The sequence below is a fragment of the Mytilus trossulus genome, chromosome 2 (genome assembly GCF_036588685.1).
Source record: "Mytilus trossulus isolate FHL-02 chromosome 2, PNRI_Mtr1.1.1.hap1, whole genome shotgun sequence".
NCBI classification, from domain to species: Eukaryota; Metazoa; Mollusca; class Bivalvia; order Mytilida; family Mytilidae; genus Mytilus; species Mytilus trossulus.
This window is the reverse complement of record NC_086374.1, coordinates 992,935-1,016,552: the sequence shown is the minus strand read 5'-3', so window position 1 is coordinate 1,016,552 and position 23,618 is coordinate 992,935. Positions and strand designations below refer to the sequence as shown.

The window sequence follows — 23,618 nt, the reverse complement described above, 5'->3', positions numbered from 1 at the left end:
TTCCTCGGCGTTCGGTATTTTTGCGATTTTTCTTTTTTCTATGCAATGTATGTTATTGACTTGTGTTCTGTACATTATAAATATGAACATTTACTTTGTGACAAATCTGGTAAGTTGTCGAACATTGATTGGCATCCTGTGATTTTATACAAGATAACAAAGATGATCTATGGCAGGATATTTTTTCTCCCAAGATTTGTCTTCGTCACGTGGAAAAAGTCTGCAGAGCTTTTGCCAATCGATATAAAATTTGTCCGTTTACGACATTTTAGACAGTGTTTACGATTCTATAGCTGTGTTATAATTCGTTTTTGATGCGTTTTGTTATATGATTTTGCCATGTGATTATGGACCTTCCGAATTGATTTTCCTCTAAATTCAGTATTTTTCTGATTTTACTTTTTATATCTCCATCATAGAGGAAATAAATAAAGGCAACAGTAATATGTCAGTGTTCAAAAGTCATAAATCGATTGAGAGAAAATAAATCCGTGTTGCAAACCAAAACCGAGGGAAAAATCAACTATAGAGAACAACAAAAGAATTAATACGATATTACCGATGTCTGTGTGTAGGTGAGTGCGCGGGGGAATATGTGTGGGTGTGCGTGTCTAGGTGGTTGGGTGTGTGTCGTGGTGTTGGTGTCTGTGGGTCTATGTACTTTATTGTATTGCAGTCACCATTATTACGCCACAACACTTTGCAGATGTTTGACAGAGCGATGTTGCCAGCGAGGCTAAAGCTCTGCTGAAAGGAGAATTACCTTACATTGTAAAACCAAATGGCGGATTGAACCTTGTTTAATGGCATGCCAAACCTCCCGCTTTATGAAATGATAAGAAATATTGCTAAAACACTACGTGACAGAAATACAGCACAAACACACGCAAACACATTCATAACAGAGAAACGCACAAACAAAAAAAGTTATTGTATAAATAGATATAACAGTGTTGTTTTTTTTTATTAAATCAGGGGTTTTGTAAAATAACAGGTATATAATTAGTGATTTTGTAAAATCTCTCAAGCTGTTGGAATTTTATTAAATCCCTGACAATAGTGCTATGGATTTTGAAAAAATCTCTGGTTACAAAATTTAACTTTATATAAACACCGATGATTTCGAAATATATTTTTTTAATGAACACTATTAGTTAAAATAAGTGTACAGTAATTATGAATAAAAAGCAAACAAACTGATATTATGACTACAATTTAAGTATGTCTTCATGATACGTTTGGGTGGCATATAGTGTTACAATTTTGCCCTGCTTTTAAACAGATACACATATTTTTCACATCTATTCTTTCAAGAACGTCTACATTTAAAAAAAATATTGTCGTCCATCACAAATGGACAGTTTAACTACTAACCGAACAAACATAAAATGTTCTCTAGATACAGCTGATGGACTTAAAGAAAGAGACTCAGTGCATTCAAACTGGTCTCTAGTAAATGACCATGGTATTATGCTATGTTTGGAAGCAAGACAACACCTTTCTCTGACATTCCATGGACAATTGTCATTATATTTCTTGAAACATCCTTTCCACGATCCATAACTGGGAAAGGAAAAATCAACATTCCATGTCTACTACTTCTTAAACTCTATTAGACTGTCTTAACATAACATGACTTATTTTACAATTCATTTAGAACGTTTGCACGTTCTTTTTCAATTACTGTATCCAAACCACATAGAAAGCATATTTATTTTTTACGGAAACGTTTTTGTTATGACCATTTTTCACACAAAGCATGTACAGTTTTTAACATGTAGAACACGGAGCTGCATTCAATGTAATTGTTTGACAAACATCTCCCATATAGATTAGAGGGTTAGTAGGTTGGGGCTCCGAAATGTTCATTTGTTTATCATCAGTTCTACATGAGTTTTTACCACCAGTTTATATAGAGCTCCATGTTTGCTAAATCTGTCAAATCATCTTCGCTGTCAATTTTATCTATACGTTCATAAGTGAGTTGGGATGATGTTAGCTTTGTATCAAGTTATGTTTATTCTGGATCCCATATGGTGACTTCTGTTCTTCTCAAATTGTGCAAATTTCAGTATTTACAAAGGTTATCGTACATCCATGTGATAACCATATCCATGATATCAGCAATAGCTCAGACTAACGATGGACAATTTTACATTTCAGCCAGAAGTTTTAAGTCTCACTAATGATGTTTGTAGTGGCATTTGTTTGGCGGAAACTATTCACGTAGTATCAATAGAAAAGGCTAAATTAACATGAAACGTGTTCAGTGTACCTGCTGTACGCTTTTAAAAAAAATGAAAATCTGTTACATATATATACAGCGTAACATCCTACGTTCCGTAAGACAATCAATGACACTCTTTTGGAACGATTCTGTAAATTTTGTTACAATTCAATTGAAGAAACTGCAATCAATGCATTAAGATCTGTCTGCTCCTTTCTGATATTCGATTTGAACTCTATTCAAAATACTGAACGGTTTATTGATAGTTTTGAAATGTTAAGAACGACACACAAATAATTTAATATTAGTAATATTTGTAGTTTGTTCTTTGTGAGGGCCTCAAGGTAGATTAGCGAAAGCTAATTGATGCACCCTCTTTAAATAAAGTCATTACTTACTTACTTACTTACTTGGAGTAGGTTCGGTAAGGGCAGATTTCGGCACAAAATTTCAGGTTCATCTGATGAAAGTGGTCGCATCCGTGTTCATCCTTAACAGTTTCATATGTTATGTATTATCATCAAATACAACTTACATTTAAGTATTAAGAATGAACATAAATGTGGCCACATCCATTTAAGATGGAAACTGTCTAAAGATTAGCTCAAACGCTAAAATTGTGAAGATTTCACTAATTTAACATAATTTAATGATGCTGGTACCTGATAAATTTGCATTGTTTTGTCAAAAACGGCCCATATGTATGTAACAGAAGTGTTCTACTTTTCATTAAAAAGCTAAAAGTTTACATTTTAACCATTTTGTAAAACTACTATATTTTGGGGTCAAAAAGGGGTCTTACTGATCTTTTGTAGAAAAATCTTCCTTAAGTACTAGTATAACTATCATAGCTTGCATTTTTAATTTTTGTATTTCAAGTTTAAGATAAAAGTAATTTTAAGGTAAAAGAGGAGTTCGAAATATTAAATATCGGCAACTGTACATTTACTATACATTAAAAACAGGGTTATTGATAATTTAGAACGAGTGCAAATAAAAGTGTACCTTTGTTAACAAACATTAGGCAACGTATACAAACGCAGTAAATACTTCAATTTTAGTGTTGATACATGTAGTTGACATTTATTTATAATTAACTGCTGATAACTTTTTGTCCATTATATACACGATTGAACAATTGAAATATATATATAGTTAATTTCGTCCTGTTTTTCAATAACCTGTTTCTCAAAGCTAACATACTTAAAAGAAACATATTTTTGTTAAAAGACACAATCGATATTAATTATCAATTCTAAATCTACTTAACTTTATCTGTATTCTTCTTTCATTATTTAATGGTTATTCAAGGGTCATTTTGGCTAATATAAGATACATTTTTAAAATGATTCAGAACAAAAAGTGCTAGAATAAAAAAAAATAAAAAATCCTCACTTGTTGATAATAAGTTTAAATGAATTTTGTCCCAAGTCAGGAGCCTCTGGCCTTTGTTAGTCTTGTATTATTTTAATTCTAGTTTCTTGTGTACAATTTGGAAATTAGTATGGCGTTCACTATCACTGAACTAGTATATATTTGTTTAGGGGCCAGCTGAAGGACGCCTCCGGGTGCTGGAATTTCTCGCTACATTGAAGACCTGTTAGTGACCTTCTGCTGTTGTTTTTTTATTTGGTCGGGTTGTTGTCTCTTTGACACATTCCCCATTTCCATTCTCAATATTATTTTATGCCAATATCGAACAACTTTTTTTTTTATTTCTTCACCATAAAGTAATCACACTATGAACAAACGATTTCAGAAGATAACTTATCTAACAGCTGTATACTACTTTTGCCTTTACTTATCAGATAGCTGTATATTACTATTGACTTTACTTATCGAACATCGGTATACTACTGTTGCCTTTACTTATTAAACTGCAGTATACTACAGTTGCCTCTACGGATGTTGCCTTTACCTATCGAACAGAGGTACACTGCTGTTGCCTTTACTTATTAAACTGCAGTATACAACTGTTGCCTTTACTTATTAAACTGCAGTATACAACTGTTGCCTTTACTTATTAAACTGCAGTATACAACTGTTGCCTTTACTTATTAAACTGCAGTATACTACAGTTGCCTCTACGGATGTTGCCTTTACCTATCGAACATCGGTATACTACTGTTGCCTTTACTTATTAAACTGCAGTATACTACAGTTGCCTCTACGGATGTTGCCTTTACCTATCGAACATCGGTATACTACTGTTGCCTTTACTTATTAAACTGCAGTATACTACAGTTGCCTCTACGGATGTTGCCTTTACCTATCGAACATCGGTATACTACTGTTGCCTTTACTTATTAAACTGCAGTATACTACAGTTGCCTCTACGGATGTTGCCTTTACCTATCGAACAGAGGTACACTGCTGTTGCCTTTACTTATTAAACTGCAGTATACAACTGTTGCCTTTACTTATTAAACTGCAGTATACAACTGTTGCCTTTACTTATTAAACTGCAGTATACAACTGTTGCCTTTACTTATTAAACTGCAGTATACAACTGTTGCCTTTACTTATTAAACTGCAGTATACAACTGTTGCCTTTACTTATTAAACTGCAGTATACTACAGTTGCCTCTACGGATGTTGCCTTTACCTATCGAACATCGGTATACTACTGTTGCCTTTACTTATTAAACTGCAGTATACTACAGTTGCCTCTACGGATGTTGCCTTTACCTATCGAACATCGGTATACTACTGTTGCCTTTACTTATTAAACTGCAGTATACTACAGTTGCCTCTACGGATGTTGCCTTTACCTATCGAACATCGGTATACTACTGTTGCCTTTACTTATTAAACTGCAGTATACTACAGTTGCCTCTACGGATGTTGCCTTTACCTATCGAACAGAGGTACACTGCTGTTGCCTTTACTTATTAAACTGCAGTATACAACTGTTGCCTTTACTTATTAAACTGCAGTATACAACTGTTGCCTTTACTTATTAAACTGCAGTATACAACTGTTGCCTTTACTTATTAAACTGCAGTATACAACTGTTGCCTTTACTTATTAAACTGCAGTATACAACTGTTGCCTTTACTTATTAAACTGCAGTATACAACTGTTGCCTTTACTTATTAAACTGCAGTATACAACTGTTGCCTTTACTTATCAAACAGCAGTATACAACTGTTGCCTTTACTTATTAAACTGCAGTATACAACTGTTGCCTTTACTTATTAAACTGCAGTATACAACTGTTGCCTTTACTTATCAAACAGCGGTGTACTGCTGTTGCCTTCGCCTATATATCAAGCATATATCGAGCAGCGGTATACTAAAGGGGGGGTATAAAGCGGGGGTATAATTACCCAGTATCTTTTCTTTCTAGCATATAAACATAAATATCATGAAAAAAATTAAATGAAACACTATATCTTAATCTTAATAAGGCCCTCAAGTCAACTATACCTTATCTTCATACAGTTTTGAAAATAACAAACGTTTCTAGTTCTCTGCTTATGTTGAAAACATCAGAACAGCAAATAATACTGTTGCCTTTATTTGTATTTGCACTGAACACGAACACATACATGATATTATCTGTTTATTCACTCACATAATAAGAAATGTTTACATAGCACATCAGATGAATTACAGAGAATAAACCATCTTAATATTACCCACTTTAGACTCCTGAGCATGTTATAATATTAACAGGTTACCTGCCCTGTGCTATGACATGCTGACACTCTGTCAATCTGAGCATGTTATAATATTAACAGGTTACCTGCCCTGTGCTATGACATGCTGACACTCTGTCAATCTGAGCATGTTATAATATTAACAGGTTACCTGCCCTGTGCTATGACATGCTGACACTCTGTCAATCTGAGCATGTTATAATATTAACAGGTTACCTGCCCTGTGCTATGACATGTTATAATATTAACAGGTTACCTGCCCTGTGCTATGACATGCTGACACTCTGTCAATCTGAGCATGTTATAATATTAACAGGTTACCTGCCCTGTGCTATGACATGTTATAATATTAACAGGTTACCTGCCCTGTGCTATGACATGCTGACACTCTGTCAATCTGAGCATGTTATAATATTAACAGGTTACCTGCCCTGTGCTATGACATGTTATAATATTAACAGGTTACCTGCCCTGTGCTATGACATGCTGACACTCTGTCAATCTAGAGCACTTTAAAAAAGGTAAAATCAAGATTAAAATCTGTACAAAATGGGTACAAAAGTGCTGTTTACCAAGTGTGTTGTGTAAGAATACATTAGTAATTTCACTAACTCAACATATTAGGACTGTAACTACAGAGATATAAATTCAAAATCAAGTGGGTCGTTTTTTCTATAGTAAAACCTTATACACCTTCCCTAGGTTATAACATAGAAAAACAAAATAATATTAGATAGTAGCTAAATATAACGTCAATTCTAGGTTTCTGTTACAGCTCTTTTTGTATAAGTTGTCAAACATAAGAAAAAAGTTCATCATATTTTAAGACATTTTCTTAGAAGAAACTTGCAATATCAAAACACTTAATGCGTAACCTTTTTATTATTTTAAATCCTGTTCTAGAAATGTGAACAAAATAAACTTCCTAATATACATATTTCTTTGGAGATTTTTTATGGTAGACATGAATGTCTATATAAAGTGTGACCATTCATTGATTAAATGATACCATGATGAAGAAAACTTAATAACAGTATAACTATACAAATATCTGTATGATTATATAATGGTGAAATAAAATGTCTCTATTTACATGATGTTAAAATAAAACTTTGGAAAAAATAATGTCCATAATATTATAATATTGAGAAATACATGTTTCTATCAATAAACAAATAATCATAGCGACATATGTTTGAGACAATAAAAGAAATTAAATAAATCATGCAAATATACAATGTTTTTTTTCTCCAACTCATGCTAATTGTGGTGAGATAATATCTGCCTCTCTCAGGACACATGCAATAAATTGATTTAGTCATCAATAATGTTACTTCATCTTTGTAAACTTTTATAAGTAAATAAGAATCCTATTACAGCAATAGTGGTTGACGCCAATTTTCACAGCAAAAACAAAATACTTGGACATAAAACATCTTAGCTGCCAGACAACACCATAATAAGTCCTTAATCTATTTTATCCATAACAACTGTTACATATATCTAATAGCTGTACATGCATTCCCATGTAATTATGACACCTACAAATGTTATTTTTTATAACCCTTTATAGTTCTATCAATAATAATAAAGTCGACAGTTCCACAACAAACTTTATTTTCTATTTTATTCATAAATTTTCCCCCCTTAACTATGAGTGTCCCAATTACACCAAAAAGATGTGTGTCCCAATTACACCATAAAGATGTGTGTCCCAATTACACCAAAAGATGTGTGTCCAAATTACACAAAAAAGAGACATTTGACAGTAAGTTAGTTTAAACCAATTATGAGTGTTTTTTTTTAATGACAAATGAGAAACACAAGATTGACAATTCCTAAAGATAGTTCTTATGTAACAAAAATGCATCAATAATAAATATAAAAGAACAGGAAGATTGATGAAGTATGATACCAATGTTAACTCTTCTTTATCATGTTTATGGTAAGAATTACAAACATCTCACAGTATTTGTTTAATGTACAAAGCTGGAAAATAGACAGTGCAACTAAACATATACTGTACTAGACCCATGTCAGCAGAGTGTTAGATAACATCTGCCCTGTTACTGATACCAATCAAAACATTTACTGTGTTAAGTATACAAGTGATAAACAATTATCAAACCAGAGATATATCTAATAATGCAAACAGCAGTGAATATCTGTGTGTACACACCATACAATATCATGTATGTGTTCACAACACAATATATAATCTGTGTGTACACACCATACAATATCATGTATGTGTTCACAACACAATATATAATCTGTGTGTACACACCATACAATCTCATGTATGTGTACACAACACAATATATAATCTGTGTGTACACATCAAACAATACCATTAATGTGTAAACACAAGCCAATATTAAATCTATGTGTACACACAGTGCAATATCATAAATACCGTTACCTCTTGTGGTCTTACACTCAGTTGACTCAAATCTTTGGGTAAGCAGAAATATTCCCGTGGTACAAGACTTTCTCTAATATAAACATATGTATTTCTACTCAAACCAAATAGACAGTCCTAATGTCCACAAATATGTAAAACTACTAGTATATAGAAATATTTCAATGGTCAGGCTGATTTTCGAGATATTAAGAGTCAACTGTATGTGTACACACTGCACAATATAAAATCAATACATTATAAAATAATCTACATTTATCTCCACACTTATATTTCATAATAATTTAAAAAATCAGGCTCTGATTCTTGATATATACATAAAAATAACTTACTCTATAAAAAAAAATCAGTTTACAAAATAAAAAGAGAGTTAATTCCATAGTTTTAAATTACAGACTCAAAGGTATTCATCTCATAATACTCAAGCAGAAATAAAAATTCTGATAATAAAAATTTGAAAATGAACAATGAAAGAGAACTGCAGTGAATGAAATAGATTATAAATGAGATGAGTCTCTCCAGGAGATCAGTTATGGCTATAATGATTCACATGTTTATGGTATCCTTGCTACAAGTATTTGAGAATTGATTTGCAATGGATATAAAGCATTTCAAACAGTATAGCATTCTCATATAAAACTTGAAACCAAATATCAGGGGGCTCTTATTTAAAGTTTCAAGAAAAATAAGATAAAAATTTCATACATGCATATTATCTATAAGAATGTATAATCATTTGATTAACAGGAAGTAGATTGAAGATTTATGTAAAAATGCACCACAAGGGATAGCATGCTCACAAAAAACCTTTTCAAATTTCAAATAATGTCAAATTAGGGACTAAGAGGGCTCCACCTTTATTTGAGGGTGAGATACATGAGTAATAGCATAAGGAAAGTAAAGGACTACTTTAACTGTTAATGGTGTGTCCAATGCATTACAGACTTATTTACTCAGAAATGAACAAAATCAGAAGAAGAACCAATATTTTGTTAATATTCATCACATGGTAAACATAATTTAGGGTCCAGCCAATTGTTTTCAGCTTCTGAAATTTTAGTCCAATTCAAAAAGTCTGTTCTACAGTGTAAAAACATATTTATCTAAATTCATATAAAAATTTATGCAGCAAAAAACATCACATGAGGTTATATAAGCATAGACCTCATTTATTTCAAAATGAGTAAAAATAATTAGTAAAAGCATCTGATCAACAGGCTAATCACAATAATTAGAGGAAAGCATACATTTAAGTGAGTTATATGACATTGAAATATTAAATGTTTTATGGTTTCGATGACATTCTAGCTGCTGACTAATAAATTATACACATCTTGTATATGACAGTCAATGTTGTAATAAATCTATTACACTGATATTGATGGTTGTATGAAAAAATGTCAGACAAATGAAAAATGTCAGTCTTACATGAAAATAATAAGTGTTTAACGTTTCCGACGACATACACGCTTGTGTTCTTTATGCCAATGTTCTTGTTGACATTTTACACTACAGTAAGATGTGTTCCAGCAACAGTGATACATAGCCTCTTCTTCACAATTATAACACTGAAATAGAAAAATACAAATCATGATAGGTCTCCAAAGCAGCTGTACTAAAACAGTAAATTACAGATGATATACAACCTCTTCATCTTAACAACAGATAAACAAGAAAGTCACATTTTGAGCCTTAAAATCTTCTTTTTATCAATATTGAAACCATTCTGAAGCAGACGAAAAGTATAAATAGGACTTTGTTATGCTTGACATCCAGAGTAAACACATGACATCACATTGTTTAGATGCTGAAGACAATGCAACAGTTTTGCAGAAAATTTTTTTTATGGTATTTTTAAGCCAAAATATTTATCAAATGGAATTTAATTTTAATATGTGGCATTATAATAGAGTTAACTGTATTATGTTTTAAGCTTGGCACTTTTTATACTTGTGTTGACAGTTGCAGTAAGACGTTTACCTACTTCCACTCCATGTTGCGAGGTAAACTATTTTTAACAAAAACCAAGCTTGAAAGACAATACAATTATATTCTATGATGGACAGATTTATTTTCTATGTTCAATGGACTGTGAAATCAGGGTAAAAATTCTAATTAGGCAATAGAATGGAAAATATCATATCATAAGGGACATGTGTATTATTAAGTTTAAGGTTGATTGGACTTCAACTTCATTAAAAACTACTTTGACCAAAAACTTTAACCTGAAGCGTGACAGATAGACGGACAGACAAACAGATAAAAAACCACAATGACCCTAAGAAGGGCTTAAAATATTTAGTTTGACCAAGTCTTGATGGAGACCATGATCTTCAACAGAAGTGCTATTGCCACATCACTATTGCAGATCACTTAAGTAGGATTTCAAAAGGTTATTTCATATTAACTAAAATAAAATGTACCCATTGTTTCTTTTTTGTCTGTGAAATGGCTTCTTTGTGTTTTTGCTGTAATTTCTTCATTTCATCAAGTATCTCAGTTTTACATTTTTCTTCTGTTTGTCGTTTTGTTTTCTCTATTTCCCGTACCATACTCGACGTTGCCCTGGAAACAGCCTGCTGTTTATCCTCTTCAAAATCTTTCAGTAACTAATATTCAAATAGAAAGAATCTTTAGTAACTATGGCCCCAAAATCAAAACATCAATAAAAGAACATTTAGTAACTATAAACCAAAAATCTAAAAGAATTGTCTCTCTGATATAAAGAATTTATCTTAGCATCCAGAAACAAGAATGACTGAAGAAAACACAGGTATAATGCAATTCATCCATATTGTTTTGTAATATGTAGAATAATGGGTGCATAATGAAATACAATTTAATTTTTTAATGGGGTTTATTTAAATTTTGAATACCCTGTGCCATGCCTTCTATTGCTGCTGTCAGAATTATAGTGTTTACTCAAGTGCGGTATCTTTTTTGATTTGTTAACAAATAATTTAGATATCAATTACATGTCAAATCAAAGATTGCTAATTGCTATCTTATTTTTACAAAATATAACAGTTTTTTCTATTTTATTTTATCACATTTTCTTACCATTTCTTTTTTCATAAAACTCACATTTCTTAAAGGCATTCAATCACACATTATGATAGAAAAACTAATGATGCTTCTTTCCCTGAAAGCCTACAGAAGCAGTAAAAAACATGGATACATACCATATCAGACCTCATTAAGCATGATTCAAATCCCTATCAGCCCTCTGATAAACATGGATACATACCCTATCAGACAGTTCTTTGAGAGCTTTATCTGTGTTGGCTTCATGTTCTTTTTCTACTTTATCCTGGTATTCCTTCATCTTTTTGTTGAATTTTTCCTCACAGTTACATTTAGTAGAGGAATCTGTCTGGGAATGTTGTTGTTTAATGGACTGAAAATACACCAAAAATATTTTACCTATTGTACACCAATGAAATTGAAGACCAAGAGAGCAAATGATAGCAGTATTAAACGAGAAATGAGGATGATCCCTAATTAATGTGCTGCACTACTGTTTGTATATTGAAGTAAGTAAATTGAGTTACCCCCCCCCCCCCCCCACCCCCCTTGTACATGTATGGTCTTTAAAACAGAAAGTAGAATGGAGCATTTTCAGATCTGTATAAGCAAAGTTTGACAAGAGGATCTGTCTGGGTATTCTGTTGGTTTGTTAACAGTATAAAATTCTATATTTATTTTATATTTTAGTTGTACTTATTGAACCTACCTTTTTAATGGTTTGTGTTGCCATAGTAACAGTAGGGACTTTAGGAACTGCTTGCACTTTGTCCTCACTAGAGGTCACAATATCCTCTGCAGCATTAACCTAAAATTGTGACAACAGACAATTAAATAATAGCCATGCAAATCCATTCAGTTAAAGGATCACAAAATTTCAGTCTTCATAAAAATAGTGGAATAATACTTGCATATCATTTTTGATAAGTCACAAACAAACTCACACTAGACAGAAATAAACTGAACACTAGCATTATTAATACTTGACTCTTGTCTATATCAGAATGACGTCTTAAGCAGAAATAAATCACAAAAGAATAAGCTGAGTCCCATTAACCCCTCAATATAGCCAGTAGTGAATATAATTATTTGTTTTCCTCTTGTCTCAATTTTAGTACTATTCCATAAATTTCATGGACATGCTTTAGATTGGACATAAAAGATAGTTTCTAAAGATTTACCTTGAGACACGGCCTTTTCTTTGGGGGACTACTGGTGGAGCTGACTTCTAAAGCACTATTCTCCACTTCTTTCTTATCTTTATCAGCCTCACCATCAGAATCATCCTTATCAGACGACACAGTTTCATTATTAGCTGCCATTTCAGAATCAAAATCATAGGGGTCATCTTTCTCCTTGCTAGCCTCTGATTCTACTTCCTCTTTCTCATTACTTGCCTCTGACTCTTCTTTGTCATCATCTTCATCATCGTTTTGTGAAGGAAGATTTGCTAGATTTTCCTGGTATCTTTTTAGCTCATCACAAGCTTTATTAAAACCTATAAAATACAATAATCACTTATGACACAGCAAACTAACAATATTGAGTTTGCATTTAGTTAATTTATCTTAAACTTATTAATAAGAACCTGATGTTGATTAATGTTATATGAAAATGTTATAGCCATAAAAAGGCCCTACACAAAATCTTGAAGAGAACATCTGTATTTTTTATTGTTCAAGTCCCATAACTCTAGATCTGGAAAGCAAATCTGAATTATTTTTTTTATCTATCCAAACAATATTATAAAGTTTGAAGTGAGCTGATACAAGCATACTCAAGCTAGTGTGCAATGTGTCAAAATTTTATCCTCATTAATGTTTATCAAAAATCAGAAAGTTTTATAAATACCATGAATACTTAAAGTAGCTTTTATAAATCCAAACTAAATATATCCAACCGCACTCGAGTTACTATGTCATATATGAAAATATAAGAACTATTTAAATCAGCACACAAAAGATTATTATTTCTTATTTTTTTATGTTATGTTGTTTCAAATATATCATGTGTGTTTAAAACATGTAAGAAGTTAGTTAGTGTATTCTTCCTCAATGTTCTTTATGTGATGATATTATTCTAACCTGCCGTTCTTTTTGTGACTAGTTTCTGAATATTGATATCTACTGGTTTTATTGATTCTTTAGGTAAAAGAGATCTACAAAGAGAAATATAAAATTATAGTTAAAAAGTATACATAATAAAGCACATATATCTACACAAAAATAAATGATCATAGTACTACAAACAAGAATGTGTCCTCAGTACACGAATGCCCCACTCACATAATCATTTTCTATGTTCAGTGGACCGTGAAATTGGGGTAAAATCTCTAATTTGGCATTAAAATTAGAAAGATCATATCATAGGAAACATGTGTACTAAGTTTGAAGTCGATTGGACTTCAACTTCATTAAAAACTACCTTGACCAAAAACTTTAACCTGAGGCGGGACAGAGGGACGAACAGACGCACAGACGCACAGACCAGAAAACATAATGCCCCTCTACTATCGTAGGTGGGGCATAAAAAAAAATCATTTATTGAAAAGAAAATTGATGCAATTGTTAGGAATTCTCACTTCAAAAGCTAAATGATTACCTTATCAGAATGATTCTGCAAAAAGTATTCTTATTTCAGTGCTTTGTGACTGCTATTATTGTGCCTTGTACTGATCTTTTGAGTTAAGCCGATTGTAACTGATTATTTCTTATGTTGTGCTGCTCCACCATGCCCAAGCTTCACATAAATATTTAATGCCATTCTTTATGTGTGTGTCCCAAGTCAGGATTCAGCAGTTGACATAATTCGTGTCTGTTATATTAGTTTTTTTGTAAATTGTTCTCTTATAAATAAGGCTATTAGTTTTCTTGTTTGCCATAGCATACTTGTAACTCACTGGTAACCTTGTGACCTTTATTTGACCTACCTTTGATGAAATCCACCAAAGAATCTGACATCACACCGGTCACCGAGTCTCCTTATGATCTTGGCAGGCCAGTAACTGTAACCTTTCAGTTTTGCATATACAAGTTCATGTGGTGGGTCCTATTGAGAAAAGTTTAAAAAATACTTTATAAAACATTTAATTATACATACACTCCACAAATAATGTATTATTTTTTTATGGTCGAGGAACAGTAATTGGAGAGAATATTTTGGCATGCTGATAGATCTAATGCATATTTATACAAAGATGGAGTTTTGAGTAGAACCAAGTTATTCAAATAAGGCAGAGGATGGATTTTTCTGACAAATCTCACTTGCCCAGGGTTTTTTATTGAGCTTATATATATATTTGCATGAGGAATACTCATACTAGCCAAAGTCTTGCACAACCCTTGTTTGGTTTGTTTAAAGTTATATTCACAAACACGCTGACTGTATTTACTGATGAACATACTGACACAAGATATTGACTAGGTAGACAATAGATGCAGCAGAGGCAATTAATATCAATTTTGATATAAAAACTCTTCAAAAGATTTACCTATTTTTTATGTTTTCTCTGTTTAAAGAGATGAAGCCAGTCAGAGTTAGCTCACTTTTTGTGCATGTTTTGGCGTTTTTTTTTATACTTTACTAGTATTGTAATTTAGCCTTCACCCTCAACTTTTGAGTCCACAAGCCAGAAGCTCATTTTTTTGAAAAATTTAGTTGGATTCTGTTGGCTTGTAGAGAAAAATTTAACAAGCCTGTAAGCAATTTTACAAGCCAATGCCATAGGACTTGTGGTTAAGTGTGAAGACAGCACTGTATAAAGGCAACCATTTTAAGGTATAATTGCAATTGATCAATGCTGATAACCCCATAGTCGAAATCAAGGATAACTTTATAAGCAAACAGACAACACAAAAACACTTAACAGTGCTTGATTTTTCACGATTAAGGTCTGCCATGTTTCTGTTTTCAACTTTTCAAAGATGTTGTATATTTCTTACAGTCAAACATGCTACAAGATCATATATTGAACATTAAGATATATACTAGTGATCACAAGATAGCAGGTAATAGGTTTCCCTTGATGACAAATATTTCTATATATAGTATATTATTTTAAATCTATGAAGTACTGTTTATAGTGTGAAACCCTCCACAACTGTCCTTATGCTTGTTAGCTGTGAATAAAATGACATTTAATCAACAACAAAAACCCACACAGTTTAAGGTGGTACAAATCACTACAGGGTGATAACTCTGTAAAATCAGCTAAACGTTTTTATTACGTCGTGTTGTAAAGGAAATATTAAGCTTCTGAATGATCAAAATTGGTGTTTGTCAAACTGCTATATAATCAGTGTATTTTTTCTGATAAAATGGTTGGTTCAATATATTTTTGTTAAAGGGTCAAAGGAAATACTTTGTCAAAATTTTAAGAAAATTAAACGACCCAAATTAATTTTAGTGAAAGTGTTGGGTACCACCTTAAGTATGCAATCAATTGAAAAATTTCTTATTTTAAAACAATTAAGAACTTACACAAGGCTGGCAGAACCAATTATCTGGCTTGGCATTAGACAGGTAATAACAGCTCCGGCACTGCTTAATTTCTTCCACCTAAAATATAATATAAAACAACACATGGTTAAAATATTGGATAATTAATAACAGCTGTGACATTGCTTTATCTCTTCTACCTAAAACATTGTATATATCACATGGTTAAAACATTGGACAAGTAATAACAGCTACAACATTGCTTTATTTCTTCTACCTAAAATATAATAAACTTAACATAAGATTATTATAGGTTAAGGGCGACATGGTCAGTAGGACCTGAATAAACATTCAAAAGTATATCATTACTAGGTTGCATAAGGTGTTTTAAAACATGTCATTTGTGTTCATATCTTATGTTCACATCTCTCAAAATCTTCTATTTTTGTCTTGCTTTCAATGAAAGGTAAGGAGAATTGCCTAAGCTGTTATATAAATATAGATTCTTACACTGCAACAAGTGTATTACGATATTTCTCCACTCGAGACAGTTAAATTTTATTATTTAAAGCGCGAGGCTTGCAGAGACCTTTGAATAATAAAATTTAACTGTCGAGAGTGGAGAAATATCGTAATACACGAGTTATAGTGTAGGAATATGTTTCTCTAATGCTTTTTATTGTTCTTTTTTCAAAGATTTTCAGAAATTGTGCTCTTTATATGCGACGTCATCAAGCAAGGAAAATTGAGAAGAAAACAAAACATTTTGACGTTATAATCAAATTTCGACTTATCATTTGCCGAGAACAGATTTTTCACTAGTGAGGAGAAATATTTTTCTCACACCGGTCAGGAAATGTAAAAATAGCACAAAAATTAGAGAATTCTCAATTTTGTATTTGTTCACTTGTATCCCCCCACCCTTATCCTTTTTTTCAGACCAACAGAACTATTTAATTATTAAGTTTTCTACTTGTACTTTATTTTACCTCATGTTCACAATCTTTTGCCATTATTCTTGCCAATTCAGCAATGCCACCTTTGTATTCATCTGTAAACAAGAATTTGGCTGATATTAGTCAAATCAGTAGGATTGTGGAGAAATCAGCATGTCAACATGTAAAACACAACTATCTCAAAGAAGTTAATTTACTTTTTTGCTCTGTTAAGAACTTCAGGTATAACTCCTGTTTTGAGACAAGTACAAATTCTGCTGATATTTAAAGATACTAAACAGTTATTGTCTTTACTCTGCAATTAAATTTGTATATTTTTTCCCATCCAAATTGCTGAATTTGTTATTGAAATAAATTGACATAAGGAACCCAAATTCAACTGTGATGTAAACAGTAATTTGACATTATGGTTCACCTGCAACAGAAGCAGGATACCAGGAGTCTACTTTACTTGTATCTTTTATCTGTACTCCTGTATTTGTATAGTAGAAAGGTTGATTGCAGGAAAAATCCATACATCAAATTTGTATTGTGATATATAAGTTATGTATATAACCTCCATATATTAAATGTGTATAGTGATATATAAATTGTGTATGTTGTTTTTTTTTTTTTTTTTTTTTTATAAATTATACATACTTCATTGAAAACTTTCACATCTGTTAGTTTGATACAGAAAGTACTGGTACCTTATCCCAGCCTCTTAAACATTAGATTGTATATTTAGCATAATTTGTTAGTAATTGTTAGTATTCAAAATTTTAAAATATATACAATATATTATTGTGTATCCATAAGTTGTGTATATTACCTCCATATATTAAGTGTGTATTGTGATATATAAGTTGTGTGTCTGCCAGGAATTCTTCCAGACTTCTATATTTGTGATTATTGACTTTATTTTCTATTGTATTTAAGTCACTATGTTTAAAGACAAAGAATTCAGAGTAATTCACTTCTTCTTCTCTGTGGCCTATCTTGTGTAGTTCTCTTGTCTGAAATAAAACACAAAGAAAATACGCACACTGCATATTCAAATACACTTTATACAATATAAAATATACATTTGGAAGATAATTAACTACTGGTCCTTTAAGAAATCTATTTATCAGCATGAAATAAGATTTCAAAATAAATGTAATTCAAATAAACTTTTGACACTCTAAGGATATGTATTGCCTTTTTATAGTTGAAAAAGCACAGAGTTAAGAAGTCTTTTGAAATTAAAGGGGACAAACTTTGTCCCCTCTTATATCTCATACTTCACATTCTTACCTTTTCTTTCATTCTCATAACAGTATAACTCAGCAGTGTGTTTAGCATCTTTCTTTTTAACTTTCTTACTCTTCCAGCCTAAAATATGTAAAACAAATAACATTAGATCTACTGGTTCCCAGAAGCCTGTACTGTTTGTTCTCTTAAAGCATGCATTATAATTAATGAATGGCTATTATTTATTTTGATTTTATTGAACCATAAAACTAATTTTTGACTCTTCACATTGAATAATCCGCGAAGCGGATTATGTAAAATGTGAAGAGTCAAAAATTAGTTTTATGGTTCAATAAGATCAAAATAAATTATTGCCATTCATTATACATAAATTTCTATCAAAAATAAGGCCCAAAGAGCATTTTATTAACAATAACAACCGTACACACATGTTGGTGAATGAATACACAATGTCAGAGTGGGCGTGTCGCTATCAAAATTGACAACATTGAAAATAAAACTAATAATTTTAACCAATCAGAAGACAGTAAAAACACCAAATTTATTTATTGGCTAGTGTTTCTATGCAAACTTCAAAGCCTGTATGGTATATTGTTTATTCATATTTTAAAAAATAAACAAAGTTACAAACAACACATGAATATGTGCATATGTAATGCCATTTCCTAAATAAATAAAAGACAATATACAAATTATGTTTATGATAAGGTCAAATTTATTCCAATAATTGTACAATTAAACAGATTCCTAAACAGTGAATTTTGTTAGAAATCAAAACCTGAAAATACAATAAATCCTAACATACATAATCTAACAAGGGTATAAGGACAAACAGGAAGTCAAACATTTAAGGAAACAAGGTATTGCAAAATCAGATAAAGTTTGATGCCATAGAAAATTCAAGAAATTGAAAACATGTCAAATTATTCACATGGTAGAAAGTAAAATCTACTAAACTCTGAGGAAAATTCAAATCGCAAAGTCCTTAAGGGCAGAACTTGACGAGCTTGATGCTATATATTAAGAAGCTACCTCTCGCAGCTGCTGATCAAAAGGTAACACAAAAAGTACCATGGACAGACAGGGGTAATTAAGAATACATCCTTAAGAGAAAAAATAATCCTGAATCCAGCCTGTACATATATGTCCATTTATATATATATTGTTTAAATTAATGCATAGTTCCTATATTACAAAATAAAAAAACATATTTTTGTAACAAGTACCATGAATATTTTTCACTAGGCTATTTGTTTGTACATTGACATATAAAAAGAAGATGTGGTATGATTGCCAATGAGACAACTCTTCACAAGAGACCAAAATGACACAAAAATTAACAACTATAGGTCATTGTACAGCCTTCTTTTTTAAACAGAAAATAAATTGCTGGACAATATATATTATAAAAAGTTAAAATGTCCATTAATATAATATAGTCACATGCAAACCATTACATTAAATAAATAAAGCAAATAAAAAATAGTAAAAAGCCACTGTCAGTTACTGGTTATAATTTTTGAAGCAAAAGAGCTGGTTGTTATATAAGCAAATTAATATATCCATAGCTTTATATATATATATATATATATATATATACGAGTCTAAATTGAAAACTACGTTCAAACCTATGACTGCGTTGGATAAAAACCGCAATTTTTATACGTGTGCATGTCACACAAATTTCGTTGTAGAAGGGTCTAAAAACAGCACAAACAACATTTTCCAAAAGACCAAAAGAGTGAAAAAGTATATTTAAACAAAACGCATTTGACTAACAGGTCGAACAACTGATGTTCTTTAACCCTGCTGACTGCCATTGGCAATTGCCAAATAAAATTGATCACAGGTTGTAACAAAATATATATATATGTACATGCTTTAAACTTGATATAAGTACATTATCAGACTGGTATGAAAAAAGTCTTTCCTAGCATTTAATAACATTTAAAAAAGTGACAATCCTAGTCAATTAAGAGTGGAGTCAAGTGTACCCGCATGAGCAGGTTGGAACTCACAACCTCAGTCTTCACTGGCCAGTGATTACAGTAATAACTGCTTCAACCACTCGGCCACCAAGGCCCCAACTAGCCAACGGTACTCATCAGTTAAAGTGACATCACCATATACAATGTATAAACATGTAACCCCTAACGGGAAGGATTGTGCCTGAGGTTCATATGATGAAATCATAATCTTTCAGTCAGTTTAATGAAAGTCTGGAGCTGGCATGTCAGTTAACTGCTAGTAGTCTGTTGTTATTTATGTATTATTGTCATTTTGTTTATTTTCTTTGGTTACATCTTCTGACATCAGACTCGGACTTCTCTTGAACTGAATTTTAATGTGCGTATTGTTATGCGTTTATTTTTCTACATTGGTTAGAGGTATAGGGGGAGGGTTGAGATCTCACAAACATGTTTAACCCCTCCGCATTTTTGCGCCTGTCCCAAGTCAGGAGCCTCTGGACTTTGTTAGTCTTGTATTATTTTTATATTAGTTTCTTGTGTACAATTTGGAAATTAGTATGGCGTTCATTATCACTGAACTAGTATATATTTGTTTAGGGGCCAGCTGAAGGACGCCTCCGGGTGCGGGAATTTCTCGCTACATTGAAGACCTGTTGGTGACATTCTGCTGTTGTTTTTTTATTTTGGTCGGGTTGTTGTCTCTTTGACACATTCCCCATTTCCATTTTCAATTTTATACAAACTAATCGGAATTTTACATGCTGTTTAAAATGGTTAATATTGACTCATCAATCAATCAAGCTTTATTTAAGAAGTCAGTTCATAGTGATAGGGAGGACAAACACAACTAGTTTGAACATACTTTGGTAGCTTTCATGAAATTTACTTCATTTGGTTTGCTGTTATTTTAAGAATTTCTTACTGATATTTGTATAACTTTAATATTTTTTTTAACCCATGTCCCAACTCATGGAGTGATTTAAAAATTAAATATTATTTATGGTCTGAGATTGCAACATGACAACTGTCAAATTTAGAGCAATTCGTTGTGTGTTGTTGGCTAGAATATTTACAGGTTTAAACAAGAACTCTTCTAGTCATTATCACAAGAAATAAATTTGACCAGGGAATTCCAGTCTAAAAATATCTATCCCTTGACAACAGTGTTCTCCCATCCCACTCCTATGTGTAATCCCAGCATGCATCACCATGTCACATGACCACCTAAATATATACCTCATCAAATAAGTAGAGAGTTTGTAAACTTTCACCAATGTAACTTGCCTCTAGTTCCTTGTGATTTAATAAAGGTCAAAGGTTATTATAATACTATAAGTTACAATAAGTAAAGATTAAGTAATAAAATATTTGACAGCTTAATTACTGTTGAGCAGTTTTCAGCTGGGAATGAGCTGCAATAGCTGTACTTAGTACTTTGAAAGGTCTTATAACACTAACTTTTATAAGATATCATTTAGAAGAATCTATTTGGATGCCTTAAAAGAAAAGTTAAGATAAAAAGATTTCTACAAATTAGTAAAATTAGAAAATAAGGACTCCAGGGAGACATAACTTAAAACTGACAAATATAAACATATGTGACCTCTTGGTTAAGACAGTATTAAAAAAGTGAACTAGTTACCATTGAGATGTGAGCCATCTCTGTAGATTATTTAAACATGATAAAACAACACATCATCCAAAGTAATCATCAGATAAAATGATTTCATATTATAATATTACAATTATAAGGAAGCTATATTTATAAAAATAGAGCAATAATTGTAAATAGAGTGAGAAAGTCACATGACTCATGCAAATTTTCATAATATATGTCTAACTGTTGGTATAGGGGAAGAACTATGAACGCAGTGTTATCTATACATAGCTATAGAATATACAATTCACAATTCTACATAATCATAAAAAACTAAAGCTCAATCAAAAAAGTGCATAGCAGATATACAACGAAAAAAATTAAATTGAATTAAAAGCCGTTCATGTTAACATAAAATAAAATACCTTCAATGTCTTGTGTTAAGTGTTTTATTTTGGATAATGGTCTTTTAATGTTAAAATCAATTGAAAAATTGGAAAAATATATGTAAAATCTCAGTTCAATTTTCAAATTGTAATTATTGCATTAGAATAGCAATGCTTCAATACAAACTCAACCCATGGTAAATTATCTTCTGTATGACTTCTTATCATAAAGAGCTTACAAGTGAACAGAAGTTTATTTTACTACATATAAATCAAATCTTTTCCTCCCACAGAATGAGATGGATACACAGGAAATAAAGGATATACTGAAAGTATAGAACATATTTAGCAAGCAGAGAATTGTGTGCTTCATACTTTTGGACATTTAATCTGGAAAATCAAAGCAGTGAGTTCAAACTAATCCCAAACACAAAAAAGAAAAAAAAGAAATTAAGTGTCAAAACAAAGTTTAAATAGAACTAAATACAGCATGGAGTAAAAGCTATAACAAAAAAAACGAACTTTAAAAAGTACTAAATACAGCATAGAGTAAAAGCTATAACAACAACAAACTTTAAATAGAACTAAATACAGCATGAAGTAAAAGCTATAACAAGGTTAGACAAGAAATGTTACCTGTTTTTCCTGTCGGTAGAAATATATAGAAAGCTACATGAAAGTTTATATATCAATAAGGTATATACATTTGTGTTGCATCTACCACCCTGTCCTTATAATTAATGGGTCCTAACTTTTATTGCAGCAATTGTCAGAAATTAAATGCAGTGACCATTGTAAACTCTTTGAGTGCACAGATTAACAAACTTTTGTCAACATAGCAACTTTTATATTAATCCTGTTATAAGAACTGTACACCCACTTATTTTATGTGTTTTAAGCTGACTACAGATTGATTGTAGATTATAGAGTGAGGGCTTATTTATCATTTGTAAATATTCATAAAACCTTAAAACTAATGTTGTAGATTTCATGCTGCAATAGTTTGGTGGATTTATATGTGTGGAATGACAAACAAGTAACACTGTGAACTATATATATATAGCTATGGCTCACTATACCCTGTTTTAAAAATAAACAGGTTGATGAATGAGGAATAACAAACATTTTACACAGTAAAGCATGTTCCCATTATGTCTGATAAAATTTGGTGCTCCTCAGGGTGAAGCTTTATACGACCACAGAAGTCCAACCCTGAACAGTTGAGACACAACATTCAGGTTTGATAAAGCTCTTAATTTGGATTGCTATCAAATTTCTGACATAATATGAGTTTCTGACACAAAACAAATGTCAAGATCTTACAAATCTAATGTGCAATATTATGCAATTAAAGGTTTCTTCTTTTAACTTTCAAAAATTTGGAATTTGAGAAATTTGAAGAAACAAAAAATTGAAAACAACTACCACTCCCATTTTTTTGCAATTAGTCCAAAATCTGACATTTCTTTATACATAATATACAAGAAGTGAAAGGGAGGTAAATCCAAACATACCCAACATTGTATGTTAAATGTTTTAGAATTACCTCCCTTACACTGCTTTAAAATTGTCTAAAATTGTCCATTGACCAGAAATACCTAGTTTTTCCCCTTTTTTGCTTCTAAATCCAAAACATTTTGAGCCATAACCCCCAAAAGTCAATACTTACCATCCCTTCGTGGTATGAAAACTTGTGGTTTAATT

The 23,618-nt window shown here is 31.6% G+C and overlaps 1 protein-coding gene across 3 annotated transcripts in view; it reads right to left on the bottom strand.

Moving 5' to 3' along the window:
• Positions 1–5,775: 5,775 nt before the first annotated feature.
• The window catches only part of LOC134706204 (zinc finger MYND domain-containing protein 11-like), a 34,355-nt gene continuing 16,512 nt past the window's right edge, over positions 5,776–23,618 (bottom strand). The window contains exons 4-16 of one of the 3 annotated variants that reach the window (XM_063564935.1): positions 18,004–18,081; positions 17,540–17,723; positions 16,762–16,823; positions 15,815–15,892; positions 14,265–14,383; positions 13,420–13,493; positions 12,517–12,833; positions 12,045–12,143; positions 11,559–11,708; positions 10,735–10,920; positions 6,356–9,879; positions 6,251–6,315; positions 5,776–6,210 (exon numbers count right to left, since the gene is read on the bottom strand). In XM_063564935.1, coding sequence (XP_063421005.1) covers positions 9,757–9,879; positions 10,735–10,920; positions 11,559–11,708; positions 12,045–12,143; positions 12,517–12,833; positions 13,420–13,493; positions 14,265–14,383; positions 15,815–15,892; positions 16,762–16,823; positions 17,540–17,723; positions 18,004–18,081 — 1,470 coding nt within the window. In that variant the 3' untranslated portion in view covers positions 5,776–6,210; positions 6,251–6,315; positions 6,356–9,756. Of the gene's footprint in view, positions 6,316–6,355; positions 9,880–10,734; positions 10,921–11,558; positions 11,709–12,044; positions 12,144–12,516; positions 12,834–13,419; positions 13,494–14,264; positions 14,384–15,814; positions 15,893–16,761; positions 16,824–17,539; positions 17,724–18,003; positions 18,082–23,618 lie in introns of all 3 variants that reach the window. The other 2 variants (XM_063564934.1, XM_063564932.1) reach the window with 2 other exon arrangements.